This window comes from Crocodylus siamensis, chromosome 2 (assembly GCF_052110815.1).
Source record: "Crocodylus siamensis isolate JL-2025a chromosome 2, ASM5211081v1, whole genome shotgun sequence".
Taxonomy (NCBI): Eukaryota; Metazoa; Chordata; order Crocodylia; family Crocodylidae; genus Crocodylus; species Crocodylus siamensis.
The window spans coordinates 263,873,387-263,895,951 of record NC_143396.1 but is presented as its reverse complement, the minus strand read 5'-3'; the positions used below and the strand labels follow the sequence as shown (position 1 = coordinate 263,895,951).

General features: G+C 45.2%; 1 protein-coding gene across 1 annotated transcript in view; it reads left to right on the top strand.

Moving 5' to 3' along the window:
• EML5 (EMAP like 5) overlaps positions 1–22,565 on the top strand; it is a 230,095-nt gene that overhangs the window by 30,599 nt on the left and 176,931 nt on the right. Inside the window, exon 2 of the mRNA XM_090033857.1 lies at positions 20,819–20,978. Within this exon, the coding sequence (XP_089889983.1) occupies positions 20,819–20,978 (160 nt within the window). The remainder of the gene's footprint in view (positions 1–20,818; positions 20,979–22,565) is intronic.

Below are 22,565 nucleotides of genomic sequence, written 5' to 3'. Positions count from 1 at the left end.
GCTGGCTGGTAGGACAAGCAGAGCCCTGGGGAGCACATGTTTATCTCCCACTTCCCCCAGCCCCTGTGCCCTGGCCCCCAGCCCCCCCAGCTCCTGCCTATACTCTGCTCCCTCCCTCCCTAACTGCTAGGGTCCCCACCCCATGGCAGTGAGGGAGGAAGTGGGGCTGGGGCAGGAGCAGGGGCAGGCCCTGTACAGCTGGGGCCAGGTGCAGGATGAAGCTGTGAGCATCTCGTTCAGGGGATACGGGAGGGGGGGTACACAGCCCAGGAGGGCAAGGGGGGCATATGTGTCTGGATCTGCATGCAAGGTGGGGTGGGCTGGGGCCAGGGTGGTGCTGGGCTCTTCTCAGCAGAGGTGTTGGGCCAGGCTGTGGTCGGGCTGGGTAGTGGTGCTGGGAGTGGGGCTATGGGGGGGGGGCCCTTCAGACATCCAAAAATTCACTATAGCCCCCCCAAATCTCTCTCCCAGCACCACCGCTTCTGACAGCTGGCCTGAGCACAGCGCCGCTCAATACCTCTGCTGGGAAGAGCCTGGGACTGCCTTCTAAACCCAGCCTACCTTCCTTCCTCCTGCCCCATGCAGTTCTTGGGCACAGGGCCCCCATTCCCTTTGGGGGGGAAAGGGGAAGGCAGTGCTGGGCTCTTCCTGGTGTGGGGGCTGGGCTGTATTTTGCTTGGGGTGGGCATCATCATCGCTGGGAGCAGTGTTGCCAGTGCTACAGCAAATTTTCAGGTGCCTGCAGCCCCCCTCCCCCATAGCCCCGCTTTCAGCACTGCTACCACCTTCGCCCACCCTGAGTGTGACCCAAGCACAGCCCAGCCTAGCCCAACACCCCCACCAGAAGGGGCCGGCACAGCCCTGGCCCCAGCCCGCAGTGGCAGCTGGCCCAGCTGGCATGCAGAATCTGGGGGCACACACCCCTCCCCATGACCTCCTGGGATGCATGCCCCTGCACCCCCTTGACAATCTGCTGGTGGCTCCATCCTGTGCCCAGCCTGGGCTGTGCAGGGCCTGCCCCTGCTGCAACCCCACTCCCTCCCTCGCAGCTGCTGCAGCCACCCGTGTTGCCATGTGTTTGGAGAAGTTACATGCCCTCTGATCTGCGCATAGTGGAGGTGGCTGCTGTTGCAGACTGAGCTTTGTGCCTCAAGCTCTGCTGCAGCTGGCCAGGGAGCGGCGTGATGGCATGTGCATCCAGCCACTGGACTTCTGCTCCTGCCTCTACCACACTCCGTCCCTCACTGCAGAGGCCTCATTCTGGCAGGAGCAGAAGTAAGGTGAGTGGGGCCACGACTGGGTGGGTGGTAGGAACATCAAGCCTGAGCAGCTAGTCCAGAGGCACAGGGGGCTTCTGCTACTGTGCACACCCCTAAGGATGCCCCAGGGGGCACATGCCCCCGCAGACTGCTGGACTGGTGGAGGGTCACACCTGCACACGTACGTATGCTCTTAGCCCTCCCAGCCTCAGATCGATTCCAAGAGGCTCTGCAATTGGCCACTGATTTAGACTGAAGTCTATTTAGAGTGAAAAGATGCCTCTACATTATCAAGGCAGTATGAGCACAGAATGAATGGATTAATTCTGGTCAGCTGACAACTTTATAAACCTTCACCTGACTTTTAGAACTGTGTTAATCCTCAGTCTTTTCTTATTATCCCTCTGCAAGAGCATTCAAGGTGAATGATGCTTTAGTTTAGATCAAGACAAGGCATCTAACAGTTTCTGCAAATTGTCTGATCATTTCACAGAGCTAAGCTATCATTAATGCAGCATTTTTCAGCCACATGAAATCATTAAATTCTCAGAATCTTTTGACAGAAAGTATAAGAAAGTTTGGAGAAGTAGTATACTTGTTTTTAGAACTATTTATATTTTTATTTATCAACTGCCCTTTCATTCTGCAAAGTTCTATATCAAATGATAGTATATTTATTGGTAGTCTATAATGTTTGGAGGACCACTGGACAATACATATATGTTTTTAAATTATTGTTTTAGTTTTTTTTTTAACTGAAATATGTATTTACATGTAATTGTGCTAAAATTTCCTCACCATTTTTGCAAATTAACCATATCGATCTCTCTTGAAAAAGTGTACTTCTAAAACTCAAGATTGTTATTTAGTTCAGTGGTGCTTTTCACTCACTCATTTACATATTCTTTCCCATTGTTCTGGGATCCAGTAATATTTAAAAACAAACAAATCGTGGATTTATCTGTGCTCCAGTTCCTTCTGACTACTGAATATGCATGTGGTAAACTTGGAAACAGCTTAGTATCTTCACAACTTTCTTTGTCATTTTCACTTTTATCCCTTCTTGTGACTGTCACAGAATCACTAACTGGTTAACAAGACAGAAGGCAAATTGGAGAGGCCTAAATTTCATATTGAAGTATTCAGTCTGTCCTCCCTCTCTTTCTTTTTCTCATGGGATTTCTTGGATTTATGCTATTTTTTTAGAAATAAGATTTGTTTTTTATATTCAGACTTTCATACCAGCTATGAGAGAGCATCTTTCCACATTCTCACTTTCACATGGATGTTTGGTTAACTGTTTGCTGAATGGGAGTAAATCAAAGGGCAGTGGTACAGATCAGGGGTTTTCAGCCTTTTTTAACAAGTGTACCCCTTCTCTGTCAAAGGTCCAGCTCATGCGCCTCTTTATATTTTTTTTCTTGTTTTTAAGGGGCGGGGGTGCAGATCAATTTCCCTGCAGTGAGGGAGGGGCTGGGGCTATACAGCCAGGGCAGAGCGCAAGATGGAGCTGCTAGTGGCTCATCTGGGGACTGCAGGAGTGGGGAAGCAGCTCCTGCTGTGTGCACCCTGGGAGGTCATGGGGGGCATGTGCCACTGGATCTGTTTGTGGGGTGGGGTGGGCTGGCCCAGCGGGGGGGGAGGGAGTGGGACTGGGGCAGGGGCTGCCCAGCCAGGGCAAGGCACAGAACTGAGCTGCATGGGGGGTAGCAGCTCCCGCTGCTTTCCGCCCCCCCGGGAGGGCACAGGGGGTCTGTACCCCTGGATCTGTGTGTGGGGTGGACTGCAGCTGCAGGCTGGAGATGGGCTCTTTGCAGTGGGTGGCTGGGCTGGGCTGTGCTTTGGGTGGGTGGTGGTGGCACTGGGTGGGGGGGCTGCAGCAAATTCTGCAGTGGCTGCAGCCCCCCCTCCCATGCCTCTCGCAGCTGCCTCGATCTGTCCCCCAGGCCCCTTCCCTCACAACACATTTACCAGCTGGACCTGGATGCTTTCCTAGCCACCTGCATGCTGTGCTGCAGGTGCATGAATGCATGCAGCATTTTTCGGCCACATTAGGTCCGCATACCCCCTGCAACCTTTTAAGTACCCCTAGGGGCATGCACACCCCCGGTTGACAAACACTAGTATAGATGAACAGGCAAAATTTCCACTGCTAAAAATCTTTCTGGGAAAGGAAGCAGTACAGGAGTTCCAGCCTGCAGCTGCCCCCTCTTTCCTCCACCTCCTGCAAACTAGGGTTATCCCAGGAAAGGCATACAGAGCAGCAACTGCTCTACTCCTCCAGGTCCCCAGGGAGAGTGGAGCATCAGGGAAAGACTTTGTACTTCCCACTGACTGGAGTCACTTGGCAATATCCCTGGCCATTCTCCAGAAAGCTTGGAGAGGTACTGGCAGCTCAACTTCTTCATAATTGGAAGGAATTGAACTGCAGGGAAATACCCCAGACTGGGGAGCTCCAATCTACAGAAGGTTGGGGGAAGGCACAGGGGAGTCTACTGCTTGAATCCTCCTACTTTGTACAGGAGTTGAGTATAAGTGTACAGTCATTCATTCTAGAGAAACTCTTGCAGGGGAGATCTTCCAGGTGTCCTACAAGGGACATGTTTCCTCTGGGAGAAGTGAATCAATGCCTGTATGCTGGCAATTCCTACAGGAAGAGTGGTGATACTCTTGGTAGAAACATAAACCCTGTACAAGGCCAGTGACTTAGTGGTTTCTCTTTCTGACTCCATCCAAAATTATGTTGTTTAGCCTATGCTGAGTTTGAGAGTGAATAGCCATAGTTTCTGAGACTGGCAATACAATGGATAATTCAATACTGGCTTTGATCTTCATGCCTTCCTGAGTTTGGAGGAAGACATTGTCCACTGAATTACAGAATGTTATGCTTGGATGCTCAAAATCTCATCAGTTACACCGTCTCCAACTTCTCCCAGCTCCCAGCCTTGTTTTGAGTGGATTGCTAATTTTGTCAGTGTGACTTCTGTTCTTATAATGTAGACTGAATGAGAAACTGTCCAGATGTGGTCACTGGTTCATTTTTTTTTAATGTCTCTATTTTCAGATGTCCAGCATGAAACACTTTGCACCCAAATAGTATCACTCAGAAACAGTGGCTGCATCTGAAAATTTGGCAGTCAGCATTTGCACTGGGATTAAGATCGCAAAACTCATTTTCACTTACAGAATAAGTAGAATTTAAAGGAAGGACTGTAGACATGGAAGGCTAGTATAGTTAACCTGCTTTGCTGCCTGTACTGTGGATCTGTTTCTGATCCTGATCTATAAATTAATTAAAGTAATAATAATAATTCCATACCCTCCACATTTTCTAAATAATAGTAGAGAATCTAATATGCTTTTCAAGAATCTTAAAAGGAAAATAAAATCTAATAGTTGGAGAAATTTATCTTGGATGAATTAATATTTCCTTAATGTTGATTTGGGGAAAGAAGGGTGAAGATATCAATAACTGGTTGAAAAGAACATCAAGACTGAGAAATACTTTCAGATATAGTTTGAAGAGCTGCACCATGGAATTAAAGTAGCTCTCAAAGCCCAGACTATGCAAAATAACTTTTGTTGAAAACATTAATGTCTTAGAAATTCACCTCACTAAAACAAGTTAAGGACAAAACTTACCTTTTGAGGTTCAAATTTCTATTCTGTATATTTGTACTTGGAAAATAATCCAATGAGTTTTTCATGCTTTGACAGATGAGGGGGACTGTTATTCTGGAAATATTTTCTTTCAGATGTTCCACACTCTTTTAATACTTAATTATATCTAATTTAAGATCAAATTTACTGTACTATTATGACAATAGGTACCTCAACTTCCATAAAATGGTAATTTTTACTTAGCTAGTGATGTAGTTAATTAGTTTATATCCTTCTTAGCTTTGAAAACAAATAGAACTGTAAATCTCTGTATTTTTAACCTAATTATAGAGCACTACAGAATTGCTTTTCTTCCTTTCCTTTCTTTCTGGTTTGGCTGCTTGCTACTTCCCAAATGTAATGTCCCCAGACTTAAAGCTTCTTTGAGTACTTATTGTAAGTCTAAATTAGATCTGCTGCAAATTGAATGACAGTGACAGATAAATCAGCTAGAGGTAGATTAGGTCCCCCAAATTTGTATAACAATTTAACGAGGTAACATATGTTAAAATGAACAAAAACAATTCTGATTTAACTGTATTGTTAATACATGTCTACTAGGTGTCTCCATTACTGTATTCTTACCTGCATTTTCTAGTGCCCTACTTTTGTGTAGTGCAGAAATAGTCATATGAGTACATCCTTGGATTTTCATCTGATTTCGTTGCTAAGGAAACATCTTCTTTAATACTGTATTCCTGTCTTCAGCCTGTCTGCATTACTCTGTCTTGTTTAAATTTAATGTTCAGGAGAAAACAAGAAAAGGAAAACAATTTAATTCTTTTTCCCTTTTATAATGTTGGTGTAAGGCATTCCATCACAAACACTCCTGTGAAAAGATCCCTTGCTACCATAAGCCTGTGTCTCTGAACTCATTTCACATTTAAACAGACATAATAAACACTGCTTTCACACTGCTGTCAAGAAGTCGGGCATTAACAATTAACAGTATTAGTCTAACATATGTATTGTGCAGCACTTCATTCTGTTCAGAGTATTAGAAGACGCATAAATGTTGGCCCAGAAAAGGGGAAGGAAACCCTCTTGTATAAAGTAAAAATATGAAAGGTAATAATATTTATATACTGATTTTAGAAAAGAATATTTTCTTTACCTTGCTCAGACCCACAGACCCACATTGGGACTTCAGGCTGCTTGAAGCTTGGGACTGGAACAAGACCTGTTAGTTACTGGCAGCTGCTGAATGCCCATGAAGTCCCCAAACAAATTAGGGCTCCTTGCTGCAGAACGCTTCTGAGGAAAGTTTCAGAATTTTGCATCTAATTTCTAGCTAACGGTGTGGCTCAACAATTTGGCAACCTAATTCCCAGATTTGTCCCACACCTGCATTTGCCTCTTGAGGTGTGTTTTACCTCAGCCCTGCTTCTCATTCTTAGAGAGCAGCAGTAACTCTTGCATCAGCTCAAGAAAAAGCAAGGGCAAAGGCAAACCAAAAGACCTCTAGGCCTGTTTCTCTCCATTTCCTTTGCAACTCATTGGGCATAACCACATTCTGCTACTTTTGTGGGCAGAATGCAGTTTCCCATTCAGCTGTCTTGTGACCTTCATTGACCCTTGGCAGAATGTGATCAGCTGCCTCTTGGGCAAGATGCAAGCAACACTTCAGCAACCATCTCAGTGGGGCACTTCAGCTAGTCTCACTTGGGCATGTAGGTAAATCTGCACCCCAGCCCTGCCTTTGTGGTCAGATGCTGCCATGGGCTTAATGACAGCCTGTCACTCCTAAACCTTGCTGTCAATGAGTACAGGGTAGACTGGGTTCACCCAGGGCAAGCAGAGTTGCAGCCTATTTGGGATTAGAGGCTGCAGCTCAGCTAACCACATACAAGCCCAGTTCTGGTTTTGCATTCACTGACAACCCAGCCCAGGGGGTTGCAGTTTTACTCCCCACACCCGTGGGGGCAGCAGGCCGTAAGTGACTGGGTTCACTAACGGGCACCCTTCCCTTTGCAGGGTATTGGAATGAATGCTGCCTTCCCATTTTCCTGCTGATCACTGCCAGCCAGTATGGTCTACCTTCCCTTGTGGGGAGAGGAATACTGTCAGTGATCTGACAGGCTCCTCTTCCCCAATGGGTGGGGGTTGAGAGGGGGAGAAGTGAGCAGAGCTGCAGGGCCAGGCAACCCCTATTGCCCCTTGGCTGGAGAATTCCACCAACTGTCTTTGTAGAGACTTTGTCATGATCCATCTGGGGGGTGCTGTATGTATGTACACTCCTTGTAGCACTTCAAAGAGCTGCTGCATGTGTGCAGTTGTAGTGCTACATCCATTCATGGCCACAATCTCTGTAACAAATAGAAGAATGTGCCAAAGTCCAAAGAGCCCACACCAGCAGCCACTGCACCTGATAGTGGCTAGCCCCATTGTTCCCCCTGTCTCCTGTTAGTTGATGGATGGGGAATGTTGGACACAAGGAAAATGTTATAGGTGCCAGTCCAATCCTATTCATTCTGCCACTGCTATTGAGTCATCCCAGTATTTACTTACTGGGGTCTCCAGAAACTGCAGACCTGACAGATATGAACCCTGTGAAAGAGAGGGACAATCCAGGGCAAGATGATCCCAGGATGTGAAGCATCTGCAGAGTTCATTCATAGTCCCAACTCTCTTCTTAAGTCACCCAGAAACAGGCCTCCACTGCAGAAGAGATGATAAGAACCAACCTCTTGAAAGTCAGGGAGAGTCCTTACCATTTGGATTTTGGAATGATTTCCCAAATCCAATCTCCTTTGTTCCTTGAAACCAGGAGCATAGTATCGCACAGTATTTTTAACGAATTGTTTGAATGGTCTGTCCATTTCACTAATTGTATTATTTATACTTGCTCCAGAAACAAGATTTTTTTAAATAGAGTCTGTGTCTAGTTTCCCTGTTCCAGAGGCCTCTTTTTTTAGAATTGTTTATTAAAGGTTGGCGGCAACCATCAATTCTGTGGATTGTGGTGTATACCTAAGAGGTCTACTCAGATGCCTGATGAATCCATTTGTGGCTGCCAAGCCCAATTCAAAAGTGATGCAGCGTGTTACAAGTTTCACAGATCCATATGTTGTCTGAGTTGGAGTCCAAGTTTATAGCATGAGTCTTTCTTCTTTCTCACTTTGCTTCCATCCTCTGGATCAGAGCTGCTTCATGTTGAGCTGCACCTTGTGCCAGATATTCCATCCAGTTTGGATTAAATTTTTGCAAGCTCCTCCCAGCTTTCTAGGTTGATGTTGAATGACTTCATATAATTTTTGCACACATCATGGTACTGCTATGGAGTGCAAGCCCATTTTCTAGAGCGGTCTTAAATCTTGCTGTACAAAATATTATTGGCCATACGGTCTCTTTCCATTCTCCTGACATGGTCAATCCATCGTACCTCCTCTTCTTGATAGTGGTTTCTAAATATGTCAGTTTTGCATGCTCCAGTACCTCTGTGTTTGGTATTCTGTTTTCCCACTTCATTTTCAGGACCTTAAAAACTACATACGTTAAACTGCATAGTTACCTGCGTATTTATTTCAATTGCAAGTTTTCCCAGTACTTTCGTATGCATTCTTTACACTAAGTTCTTGCTTCCATGAGAAGTTATGTACAATATAAAGCCAAAAGAAGAATTTTAATATTGGGCATTCTTGATTCTATAAACTGTAGGATCATCTTTGACTCCACAGATTGGTTCACTTTAGTAAGTTTTTTGCATTAGTTTCTTATATCATGAAGTGAAATTTCTGTACCCATGAGCAGGAGAGAGCTACTGTATATTTGTTCCTTTTTGGCATTTTCTGCAGTTTTGGATTTACTCCATATATGTGGGTTTTCTTGTTGTTGCTATGGAAGAGTTTCAAAATGGTGTTTTGATGTTCTTATTAGCAAGAATGAACCTAATATATGGCAATGAGTGTGCATTCTATACTGGGGCAAATGGTAGTTCTTCTTTGTCTATAGCTGGGTTTTGTATACATGTAAGTGCTGTGAGGGTGCTTACTTTGTTAAACATATCTAGCAGTTACAATAGTGGGCACACAGCAGAAAATAAGTTTTTGTTGTGCAGAGGGTCAGGAGTATTGTTTTTAAACTGAATTGGTATCTGGAATAACATTCCACTTGGTTCCATATACTTTACATGCTTACAGGAACTCTATTTTAGTCTTGGGTAACATTATTTTATTTGGAGTATAAACCACTGCAGACACAATTAGATTTCCTATTTTCTGCAAATTCACTTCTTATTTTTCTGAAATTTGCTAAGATTATTTTAAACTAATTTGTAGCACTTGAATATTCTTAAAAAGTAAAATACTTTAAGCCATTAGTTTGGTTACCATTTGAATTTCTAGATCAGAGTTTTTTCCCAAATCCATAACATTATAGGGTAAGTTTAGTATGATTTTATTACTGATGGCAAGGTTTGGGGATATTGCATAGATTTAAAAAAATCTTTAACTGTTCCTAATTGTATCACTGGCTGCAGTTAATTATGATATATGACTAAATTTGGAACTGGTACATTTATAGCATGGAACCAGTTTGGGTTCAAGAATGTATTGTTGGCCAAACTAATTTTAAATGCTTATATTGATATTTAAAAATGACTAAATCACAGAGTTCTTTAAAAAAAAAAAAATTTAATTCAGTCTGGTCTTAATGGCCAAAATATTTTGGTCTTAAAGCATACCCTTACTATCTCAGTATCTACCTGCCTTCTGATGGGGGATGGGCCACCAAGAGCACATAACTCCAGTCCTCCAGCATCCACACTCAGTGGTGTACCGATGGGGGGGTGGGCAAAGGGGCCATGGCCCCTGGGCACTGGCCTGGAGTGGGGTGCTGACTGGGCCCTTTAGAGCCAGGCAGAGAGGCTGCAGCACCTCCTGTGTTTGTGTAGTTCACTCGCCACCCCTGCCTAGTGTGCTGCAAGTTTCTTTAGCTGTTTTGGACAGAAATTCCAGCTGCAGCCTTTCCCCCGCGTCTGGTGTGCCATGCTGTTAATTTCTCCGCAGAAGTGCCATGGGACGGGAGAGGGAGCCCCACATCCTGCTTGGATCATCTTGCGGGGGGGGAGGGCACAAATGGAAGCGTTGTCACCTGGGTGCTAGAGACACACGGTATGCCACTGTCCACACTGGCTCCCAGTAGCTTTCCTGGTGCAATTTAAGGTGCCCTTTCTGATCTGTACTGAGGGCTACTGCCTCTGCCACAGAATTATATGCCAAGAGAGAATTTGGACCTAGGGCCAAATCCTGTGGCAAGGGTGCAGTGAGTGACAGACCAGCTGCGGCAGGGTGAAAGAGAGCAGGGAGTAATGATTGAGTAATACAGGGCAGTGCACTGGGATGGAAGAGATCATCAAGGGGGCATGATGATCAGCAGGTTTGGGAAACACTGAACAGAGCAAGTGAGGGAAAGAGACTTTGGGACCCCTGCCCCCCAGGTCAGCACTTGAGGCTCATGCCCCTCTTGCCTATCTCTAGTTATACTACTGGAAGATCCCCATCTTCCCAGAGTATTCTTAATCTGATGTAGGGCATTTTCCTGGGAATTAGGAAATATTTTTTCTTTGTCAACTGAAAGTGACCATGACTGCTCTTTTTTGTACTTAACGCTATATACTGTTGGAGTATTTGGTCTCCTGGCCAGTTAGGTGCACAACTTTTGGATATTCTGCATCCCAAGTGCACAATGGTGCCTGTATGCAGCCCTGAGTCAAGTGCCCAAACTGAGGTGGTGTGGGAGTTCAGACACACCCCTGTGCTGAGCATTTCCTGTTGACTAGTTCCAAGTGTCTTGCTGCTCAGCATCTATTTACTCTGGATCATCCTTTGGAGGTAGGTGCCCAGTCACTGAATGTATAGGCATCTTGGGGGCCTTGCCTGGTCTATATGTATCAACTTCCAGATGCAAGACATCTATTTTTAAGATGTCAAAGCATAAATTAGGTATTTATGAGAACAACCTGGATCTTGCTCTAGGTCAAATAACCTTTTCTTGGAAGTGCTGAATGTGACTTTGAAATAACGTTAGTGGGCTTTGGAATTACAACAATATATACTTCTTATGTGTAAACCCAGATTTGGGTGCAGTTTCAAAAATGGGAAGGCCACAGTAGTGGAAGTATCATAAATTCTACATAACAGTACCTTTCCAAGTGCTGTAGTTTTTCAGATAGTCTACTGGCTGCCACCATTTTGAGAAGATAACCATATTTTCAAAATCTCATACTATTACACATCCACAAGGCATTTGGGGTTAAATGAAAGAGTATCTGAAAACATCTTTGATGAAGCTGTACATTTTTGCTTTTGGATCTTCATGGGGTTTTTGAGATCATGGAACTTACTTTTTCATTTTAATCATGATGATCATTTTGTTAATGCGCAATACTTCTTGTTATCTTAAAAATTTTTTAAATTGTGATTTTATTTTCTGGAATTGTATTAAATGGTACGTGTGTGTTAATCAAATTACTGAATTAGTGGGCTCATTCTGCTCCCCCTCAAGTCTTCTTTATGATCTTCTAACTCAGCTCACTCACGTGTCATACCTTGCCTGAATACGGTCTCCAGGGGAGGTTGCCTGTGATCTTAAAAATATAGGGGAGTCCAGTGGTCTGGTTCCATGACTGAGTTGCCTTTGGCTGCAGCCCTTCCCTGTTCCAGCTCCTGTCTTGCAAACACAAAACAAAAAAAAAAAGAAAAGAAAAAAAGAGGTGAACTGTAGGCTGCTTGTAGATATTCTGGTATGCATTCCAATTAGAACATGTCAGAACAGACTAAATCAAGTCTGCTCCACATTTCAATTAAAATCCTCCAGCATCACGTCACCGTTGCATGTATTCAGCCCCCTACATTTTAAAGTGGCCACAGGGGCACTTTAAAGCTCATCAAATAAGCTTTAGTTAAAAGCACCCCCACAGCCACTTTAAAACAGAGCAGGACTGACTTACTGGTATGTATATTAAGTTCATAGAATCATAGAAGTAGGGTCGGAAGGGACCTTGTAGATCTTCAAGCCCAACCCCCTGCCTGGGCGGGAGAAAAAGACTGGACTCAAATGAGTCCAGCCAGGTAGTCATCAAGCCTCTTCTTAAAGATCCCCAGGGTAGGAGCCAGCACCACTTCCCTAGGAAGTTGGTTCCAGCTCCTAGCCGCCGTAACTGTGAAGTAGTTCTTGCGGATGTCTAATCCAAATCTACTCGCTAATAATTTGTGTCCATTGTTCCTTGTCATGCTGGGGGGCGCTAGGGGAAACAGTGTCTCCCCTAAACCATTCTGGTCCCCCCTAGTGAGTTTATAGACAGTCACCAGGTCCCCCCTCAGCCTTCTCTTGTGAAGGCTGAACAGGTTTAGGTCCCACAGCCTTTCAACGTAGGGTCTGCCCTGTAGTCCCCGGATCATGCGGGTGGCCCTCCTCTAGACCCTTTCAATGTTGTCCACATCCCTCTTGAAATGGGGCGCACAGAACTGGACGCAGTACTCCAGCTGTGGCCTGACCAGTGTCGCATAGAGGGGGAGGATCACCTTCCTGGCTCTACTTGAGATGCACCTGTGGTTGCACGACAAGGTGCGGTTAGCCCTGCCAACCGTGACCTTGCATTGTCAGCCCATGTTCATCTTGGAGTCAGTAATGACTCCAAGATCCTTTTCTGCCTCCGTGCTCTCAAGAAGGGAGTTTCCCATTCTATAAGTGTGCTGCTGGTTTCTACTGCCTAAGTGCAGCACCCTGCACTTGTCAGTATTGAAAAGCATCTTGTTTATGTCAGCCCACTCCTGTAACCTATCCGGGTCTTGCTGCAATCTTTCCCTCCCTACTAGCGTGCTCACCTCACCCCAAATTTTGGTATCATCAGAGAATTTAAGCAGGTTGCATTTCACCCTGTCGTCCAAATCGCATCCATTGCCTTTGTGACCTGATCATAAAAGGCAATCAGGTTGGTCTGACAAGACCTGCCCCTAATGAAACCGTGCTGGTTGCCCTTGAGCATCATCCCTGAAGCTGGCCTATCACAGATGTGCTCCTTGAGGATCTTCTCAAAGAGTTTCCCAAGGATAGAGGTAAGACTGACGGGCCTATAGTTGCCCGGGTCCTCCCTCTTCCCTTTTTTGAAGATGGGGACCACATTAGCTATTTTCCAGTCATCTGGCACCTGGCCCGAGCACCACGAGTGTTCGCAGAGCCATGCCAAGGGTCCTGCAATAACCACAGCTAGCTCCCTCAACACCCTGGGGTGGAGAGCATCTGGACCTGCTGACTTGAACACATCCAGCCCCTCCAGAAGCTCTTTAACCCGGTCCTCCCCAACCTGAGGTCTGGAGGCGTTCCCCTCAAGTCCATCTGGCATCCCAGCGGGGAAGTCCCGGTCCCTGCATAAGAAAACGGAGGTGAAGAATTGGTTAAAGAGGTCTGCTTTCTCCTCTGGTGCAACCACCAGATTGCCCAGCGTACCTTGCAGGGGCCCCATGTTACCCGGTGCCTTCTTCATCCTCCCTGTATATTTGAAAAAGGACTTTTTATTTTCCTTGATCTTGGATGCTAGTCCTAGCTCTATGTCTGCCTTAGCTTTCCTGACCGCTCCCCTACAGGCCCGAGCAGAAGACGTATACTCCTCTTTGGAGATAGCACCCCCTTCCACCGGTTGTATGCCGTCTTTTTGGCAAGCAGGCACTCCCGGATGCCCTTGGTTAACATAAATAGTCCTCAGCAGAAAGCTCTTTCTCCCTGAGTACCCAAGAATGGGTCTTAATGAAATCCTTATTCCTTGAAGTACACTCACCGACACATGTTCCTTTTCTCTTACAGGAGAGCTCTGTTGCCCTCTGCCCTGGAGGTGAGTCTGTCTACCAATTAGCCCTTTCCCTGCTGGGCAGCTGACCTGGCTCTTTGGTTATAGGGTCCTAGTGTGGCTAATTCCCCAATCAGCAGCTCAGCTCTTTGTAGGCTAGGCCTTGCAGGAGAGGAGTTTTTAGTTGGAGATCAGCTGGCTGTCACTAAACAGCATTTGCTCTTGCTGGCAGCCTCTGGCGTGCCCTTTCTTGCAAGGCTGGTTGTTTATCCCAACAGTTGGAAGTTCTGTTGCTTTATCTGCCTATGGCCAGGCCTGGTTTCTGCTGCAGGTAATCCCTTTGCAACCCCCTGGACCTCCTGAGTTAGGCTGTCCTTTTTGGGTCCTTGCCCCCCTTGCTCTCTTTCCCCTTTCCAAGCAACACGGCCAGGGTTCCCTGTCACACTCTTCCATCTGCTCCTTTTTTTCTCCCCACTCATGCATGTCACCTTTCTCTTCTGGGGATGAAATGTGCTGATGGTGTTAGATCAGGTGATAGTGCTTCAGTTCTTGTCAAATGGGGAGCTATAGAAGCTCCTTTCCTTTGTGCACCCCTTTTTAGCAGTTGAAGTATTTTCCTCATTTTGGAGCTGTCTGCATGAAATTCCTCTTGCAGCTGTTGTTTTCTTTTTCTTTGTAAACAAGACTTGAAATAGAAAAAAATGAGTAGTGAAATGAAAGAGAGCTTAGCAAAAGTTACCTGATTACTTAGGAAAACACACTGCAGTAATCTTCTGTAGCTTGTTTACAGAGAAAAGGAATCGTACATCTCTTGAAAGTGTTTTTCTCTTGTTCCCGGCCTAGCTTGATCCAGCCTGTCACTATTGTGTCCCTAGATCTCCTGTGTCTTCACTGAATTTGCTTATCAAGTTCTTAGATACAGATCAGCTATTACATATTAGAATTTATTGCAACTGCAGACTGCCTTACCCTTTTTTACTTTGTCTCAGAAGCTAAATGCATATAAGCTTTAACTCATGTTGTATAATTTCCATTTCAAACAGCAAAATTCAAGATCTTCCATGTTTCAGGGGTATAGGTTGTAATCATGTTAGTCCAAGGACATAGGCAGACAAGATTCTTTGGGTAAATCGGATATCTTTTATTAAACCTATTAAAATAGTTGGAAAAATTCTTTGCAAGCTTGTGAGTGCAAACACCCTTTGTCAGGCTGAGGAAGCATCTGCAGTTGGTTTGTGCTCTTTCTGGATGAAATAGAAAGGAAGCCAGAGGCCACTATGCATGTGAGAGACAGTCAGTGAAAATGCAAATTGAGGCAGGCAGTGGGTGAGGGGGGAGAGGGGAGTGTAGACCTGGTGATAAAAAATATAGCTGGTAAATATTAGAGATGTTACCTGGGATGTCAGATAGGTTATAATGTGTCATAAATCCAATGTTTATATTTAGTCCATGATTTTTTGTATCCAGTAGGTTGATGAAGTGAAGTTTGTAGACTTATTTGTGAAAGGTGTTGTCTAAATTTCCTTTGAGGTTTAGAACGGAGAGACTGGAGAGAGACCATGGTCTTCTTGTGAGAAATGTGCCCCCACAGATAACTGGGTATTCTTGTCTTTGATAGATTTTTGGTGTGTGTTCATTCTGCTGTGCAGTTGTTTGGTTTCTCCTACATATTTTCCATCAGGGCATTTGGTGCACTGGATAACCAACACTTCCTCCAGACCATGGGCATGGCTATGGACACCAAAATGGCCCTATAATATGGCAACTTCTTTGAGCCATCTGGAAGAAGAATTCCTCAGAACTGCATCATCAAACCCTTGCTATTGTGATGGGCTGGCTGGCAGTGACTTAGCCCAGGGGTTTTGAAAGGGTAAAAGATGATTGGAGGACTTGGGTTTCCTTTTCCTCACCAATCAGGCCTCAGAGACTCACCCTCCATGTCCCGCGATTGGCCCCTTTGGTCATCAGGAGGGGGATAAAAGGGGCAGTGTGGCTGACTCAGGAGAGACCAGCAAGGGACCACAAGGAAGGAGATTCAAAGAGCTGGGCCAGCGGGGTGGGAGCAGTTGCCCCAGAAGAGCCTGAAGGAGTGGGTCTTGCAGGCAACAGTGGGACCCTCAGCAGTGCGGCGTGCAGCCGGCAGGAGAGGCTCCTCACTGGGCTCCAGTATCCCCTACGAGAGGCTGTGGCCAGCAGGAGAGGTTCCCCAGCTCCAGCCAGGATCTGAGAAGCAACCTGAGAGGTTCCCAGCTCTGCTTCCAGCTCCTCCAATCAGAGGCCAGGCAGCTTAATATGAGGCTGGGGCTCCAGGAAGGTTAAGACCCCTAGCAGCTTGGAGCAGTGCCAGAATTGGTGTCTGTGTTTCTGCATACCACATGGGAGATCCAGGTTCAAGTCCTAGCTTTGGTGACTTGGGGTGAGTGAGGTAACAGGGAGAAATTCCTTTTGCAGTGTAGAGGGCCATTGTGTTTTCCTCCTTTCCCCCCTCCAGGTACATAGGCCCTATTTTCCTTGTCATTTGACATTTTGTATTTTGTGCCTTTTATATTTCACCAGTCAGTATTGTTTATTTTGTTGTTTGTGTTTTACCCTGTCTTTTGTCAACTGGATGAATATGTCTATGATTGTAAGTGTCTAGCGTTTGTTGAATCCTGCCCCTTGGGGCATTGTGGTGTCCCCTGTACCCCCTGATTTATGCTGATTATGTTCTCAATATTGCTCTCTTATTAAAAGGTATATAGTTAAGATCCCACTGGTGGTCTGGCTCTGCTCTATAGGGGGAGGAGAATCCCTACATCTCCCACAGCACTTGTGCACTTGCTTTGATCCCTTCAATTGGAGAGGGGGTACCTCTTGGAGTACCACCTGGGTTACACTATACTTAAGATATATCGATAACATCATCAGCATTTGGGCTGAAAACCTGCAATCCCTAATTGATTTTTCATTAGAAATTCAGCAGTCATCACCCCTCTTGAATACTTCAGCACCAACATTTCCTTTTTAGACTCTGTGCAGAATGGTAAAATACAGACCACCATACACAAGAAACCCACAGACGAGCATTCATATCTGCACAGAATCAGCAATCACTGTAAACACTTCAAGAAAGCTGTTATGTACAGCCATACCCTCTGATACCACTGGATTTACACTGAGGAGAACACCCATGATTGTCACCTCACAAATCTCAGAAAGGGTTTTCACTCAACAAGGACACTTCTCCAGAGAGAGAGATTGCACCCAGATGTGAAGAACTGCTGCAGTACAAAAAGAAAACCCCTATGAATTGCACACCATTAGTTATGACGTATCATTCCTCCCTGGAACCTATACCAAAACTCCTTAAGCAATGGCAACATATACAAGAAAACCCAATTTTTAAGGGGATCTTCTCAGAACCACCCATCCCAGCCTTTAAGCAAGCACTGAACCTTACCAATCTCATCACCAGAAGCAAACTTGCTACGGCTCGAAATGCACCGAATGTATCCCGACCATGCCATGAGAAGAAATGTAAAAGTGTACAACACATCTCCACAAGCCCTGCAATTACCACACCCCACAACAGAATGATCAGCATTCCTGGATCTTACACCTGCACCTCCAAAAATGTAATGCATCTCATCCAGTGCACCGGATGCCCTGATGAAAAATATGTAGGAGAAACCAAACAACAACTTTATGTCTATCAAGGGCAAGAATACCCGAGTACCTGTGGGGGCACATTTCTCACAAGAAAACCACTGTCTCTCACCAACCTCTCAGTTCTAATCCTCAAAGGGAATTTACACAACACCTTTCACAGATGAGCCTATGAACTATAAGTATTCTCCAGCACCGAGTATTCTTGGAGTTAGTCTGAGAATCAGGGGGAAGAGAACTTTTCTTCCTTTGATTCTTTTCACCGTCACTGATGCTTCTGTTTTCCCCTACTAGAGAAAAATGTAGTGCAGGCACCTTTGACATAATAGGGCAGGCTCTGGCTCCTTCCCTTATTTGGTCAGTTTAACTTTCTTCATTTTTTGAGAAGCTGAGGTACAAGCTTGAATGGGAACTCTGATAGTCCTGGGAAGATATTAGTTAGGTGAGCAATGAGGTTCCTGTGGGAAGATCTTTTATTTCTCTCCTCACCTGCTTGACACTAGCTTGCCAATATTTATCTTTACTTAGGCTGCAGACAGAAGTAATTTTGCAATGTTTCCAAGTGTAATGGGTTTGGAAATGTCTCAAGGGTATTTTTTCAACTGCAGGTTGTACATACAATTCTGTTGGTGCCCCCTAGCTGGAACTGTTCAAAATTGCCCTATAGGAGCCTGCAGCTACTTACAGCTCTGCTCCTTTCCCCCTCACATGGAGGGAAGAGGAGAGGAGAGGAGAGCCTTGGAGGGTAGAGGTAAGCAGGAGTCAGGTGCAGGGGCTCCACAATGCTGGGATTCTGACACTCAGCACCAAATTCCCCAAACTTCTTCTCTCCCCTCTTAGCAGAGTGAAGAGGTAGAGGGTCCTGAGCAGTGTTGGGGGCCCTGGAAGTCAGCAGAATAAAGGTAGTGGAGGAGTCTTTGGCAGCAGCTCCCTGCTGCTGGGATCCCAACTCTTCATCCTCTATCTTTGAACCTTTTGTCTCCCACTCTTGCTATGGGATTTGTAGGGAAATTGGGGTCTAGAGAGCCCAGCCTCAGTGTCAGGGATAAGTGAGGATCTGTCAGGGAACAGAGGTCTTAGCAAGGATTCAGAAGTGTCCCAGAGCCTAGTGGCTAGACAGCTGCCAGGCTGTCTACCTCTCTTTCCCTCTCTCCTTCATGGAGCAGGAGCAGAGTGCAGCACTGTGGGTTTCTGGAGGACTAATGGGTCTTCCTGGCTAGGGACAGACATTCAAAAAGACTGAGCCTGAATTTATTCAATCTTTGCAGATTAGCCTAACCTGGTTAGGCTGAATCAGTTTAACTGCACAGACATCCCAGAAATGCAAGTACATGCCTGCAGTGTCTCAGGCTGGAAGCTGGGGTGGCGCTAGAGCAGCCCTCCCTTCCCCTCGACAGTGCTGAGCTTGGGGGGGGGCGCTTAGCCAGGCCGTGGCAGGACACTGATTAGGGTGGGGTTATGACTAGTCCAGCAGGGAACTGATAACACAGTATTTATCACCCCAAACTCAGTGTTTATCATCCCATTAAGAAAACAGCACAGGGACATTATCAGCTATCTGTTGATTCTGCCTTTGTCCCGTCTGCTACAGTACGGACCATAGCCAGCATGCAGTCTGTTAGCTAATGGTGAGAGGTGTCTGTGTAAGGCAGAGAGGACCATAGAATCCCTGTTTAGCAGAGGGTGGGAAAAGGGTGGAGCGGGGAGAGCAGGGAGACGACAGGCAGATGCCTGCAGTCTCTGCCAAGCTCCAGCCAGGGAGCAGGGGGAGGGGCCAGCCCTGCTAAGGAGCAGAGAGCCCTGCCCAGCCCAGAGAGCATGCTGGGATGCTGGGGCTGTCTTGTTTAACTTAAACCAGCAAGGGGTCTGGGATGGACATTGCATAAACTGGTTTGACCCAAATCAGTTAGGTCTGATGCTGCGTTCAACCACATTTATTTCAAGCCGGTTTCAGCCATTTTCAAACTGGTTTACGTGCACTGAACATCTGTTCTGTTACATGTTTAAACCAGTTTCTGATCACTTAACCTGGTTTATGTGTAATGTCTGCCCCTAGCCCCTGTGAACATGTTACAAAAAGTGAAACGCTTCAAAGTAGTACCTCATTTAAAGAGACAGAATTTTGGAGTGTTTCAGCCACTTTTGGAAGGCTTTAAAGGGCATGTATGTTTGTAAAGCTGCCTCTTTGAAATGTTTTAGTTTAGTTCTGTACTCGCTCTCTGTTCCTTTTCTTATTCTACATATTTCATGATCACACAGGCAGAGTTTAAAAGTTCATTTACACCTTAGCTCTTTGTCTCAAGGGAAACTTAGCATATCAATAAATAAATGACAGGTCGGAAGCATATGCATATTCCCTTTGTATACACATTTTTTTATTTTTTATTATATATATTTATAGTTAGGCCTCAGGCTTAGACTTTCCAGCAGGCCACACTTGTTTGTTTTCAGTCTTTCCCAACAATTTAGTTGGGAGAAACTCCTTTAGCAATATTAAATGGTCACCTTTCAAATACTTTCCCTCCTGGCTCAAGTACAACATTTCACAGATCACTTGGCACACCATATTCAGTTTGTATAGTGCCTTTTCAAATACAGAGACTAGATTTCCATCGATAGAGAGTCCTTCTGCTTAGCCTCTACTATTATGAAATGGGTATATTTATATCTTGGGCCCTTTTGTTAAATCTCATTTACATAAATCTGTGAAGTTTGAACTACCTGCATTGGGTTAAGTTGCCATTTTTTTAGATCCTGACACATTGAATAGTTAGAGCAGTACATTGTCATTCTAGGAATATAAGGGGATTTTTTTGTTACACTGGTGTGTTTTTCTCTGCCTATACTCACAAAAAGACGTTAGATGAGAAACTAATTATTTTTGTGGAGGTCTATATCTCATGAACCCTTTGGCCAAACAACCTCAAATTTACACCCCTATATTTAGCATAGCTTGCTCTGTAAATTATTATGCCACATCAAGAGCGATCTAAAACACTATAAATAATTAATGTTTAAATGCATTCTTTGCCATATTAACTAGAAGAAAATATTATTTATTAACATATGTCAGTCACTATCCCCAACTCTCCTTAACTGAGTTAGACATTTTGTGCTGGTGCTTTTCAATAGACAAAGTGGAAGTAGACAGCTAGTAGGAGATGGTATATTTTGGCTTATGTATTAATAAAATGTCTGTTGCAGAACAGGATATTCAAGCATTAGGAACTGTCTTGCAAATTAGAAATGACTTCATGGAGTGTCTGTGGCTGGGGTCTTTGTGGCACCTTGAAAGCTGTCTTACATAATGTGAAATCTTGTAACAAAGATGGAGAATTTGTTATAAAAAACACTTTTGCTTAGGAATTGACATTGACAATCAAGGTAGACAATGTACATGTTTCTTGAACAAATATTTAGTGCTTTAAATTATTATTTATTTTTATAATTATTTATTTAATTTTTGCAGCCTTGCTTTGCATCCTGAACGAGTGTTGGTGGCAACAGGTCAAGTTGGGAAAGAACCGTATATTTGCATCTGGGACTCTTACACTGTGCAAACTGTTTCAATACTGAAAGATGTTCACACACATGGTATAGCTTGCTTAGCCTTTGATGTAGATGGGCAGGTATGTAATAACTTTTCTATTTTAAAAAATACGTTCTAAAATGTAAGTTGTTAATCTGTTATACATTCTGCAATACAGCTTTCTTCCAGGAGATGCATGAGAGGTTTCATTTGTCTAGTTTTAGGTCCAAAAAAGTGATGAAGTTAGTATTTACAGACACATCTTTAAGAAGAGATTTAAGTGATGAAAAGGAGAGAGCCTTGTGTACTGTACCAGAGGGATTATTCCAGGTATAGCATAGGACAGGGCTGTTCCACTGGTAGTCCATGAGTTAATCTGCAGCCCCCCAAGCTCCCACTCAGCTGCTTCTCACCCTATTGCTCCAGCTGCAGTAGCAGCAGCCAACTCAGGGTCTCTTTCATTTCCTCAAGGGGCAGAGCAGAGCAGCGCGGCTTGCAGTGTTAGGAGAGTCTGCAGTTGGAGACCTGTGGGGGGCTGCTCCCATGTGCAATGCAGAAGTTAGGGAGAGGCTCTGCCTGTATTCGCAGTGAAGTGGGGAAGGGTGGAGGGCATGGCTTATGTTAGTCTGGCCCATGCAACGTATGCCTGCAGCTATTGTGGAACCTGGCAGTTACACAGCCCTGATGTGGAGCATGAAAAGACACTAATCATAAACTCTTCTGTAGTCAATACAATAGCATTCATTTTGGATTTAAAAAAACAACATGTGCATGGGTTTAGTGATGAATTATGTCATAAATAATACAGGCCTTTAATACAGGCCTACAGGGGAGCTTTAAAGAACATTTTCCCTAGGTAGCAAACCAGTTCTTGGTAGGCATGAACCGATAGAGATTTTTGGGGCTGATACCGATAGCTGATTTTTAAGGAGGCATATTGGCTGATACTGATTGATTTCCAATAGGGCTGCATGCAGCTGGTAAGTCTGGTGTGGTGGAAGGGGAGCAGGGAGGAAAAGGGTGTAGGGGGACAGGTCAAGGCCCCCGCGGTGAGTGAGGGAGTGGGACTGGGGCTGGTGCAAGCGCTGCCTAGCTGGGGCACTGCTGCCTCCCGCCCCACAGAGATCTGGGGGCACCCCTCCCCCATGCCCTCCCGGACGAGCGGTGGTAGCAGTGGTGGGAGCCGCTGGATAAGCAAACAAGCCACTGAACGTGCTGTGTGCAGTGGGATCTGCCTGCCCTCCCTCCCTTCCTGTGCCCCTGCCCCGGCCCAGCTGGGCAGTGCCTGCCCCTACCTCAGCCCCACACTCTTCTCATCACAATAGACTTACCAGCTGCACACAACTCTCCATGCTGCCAGCTGTGCTTCTCACTGGCTACACACTGTGCTGCAGCTGTGCGCATGCACAGGCCATTTATCTGCCAAATTATTGGCCACTTCAGGCTGATTTCCAATATAGATAATTATCTTTTATATTGGTGCCAATCCGATATCGGACCAGTGTATCAGTGCACCTCTAGTTCTTAGCGTCACCTAGTCTAGGAAAGGGATATGGGCGGCAGTTGTGACTGGCCATCATCAAGGGTAGATTTCTCACTACTTTTGGACTTTGAAACAGCATTTTTTGTAAGAACGACATTGTTATGTCATTCTAGCATCAGTCATCTTTGCGTACTTAATCTCTTA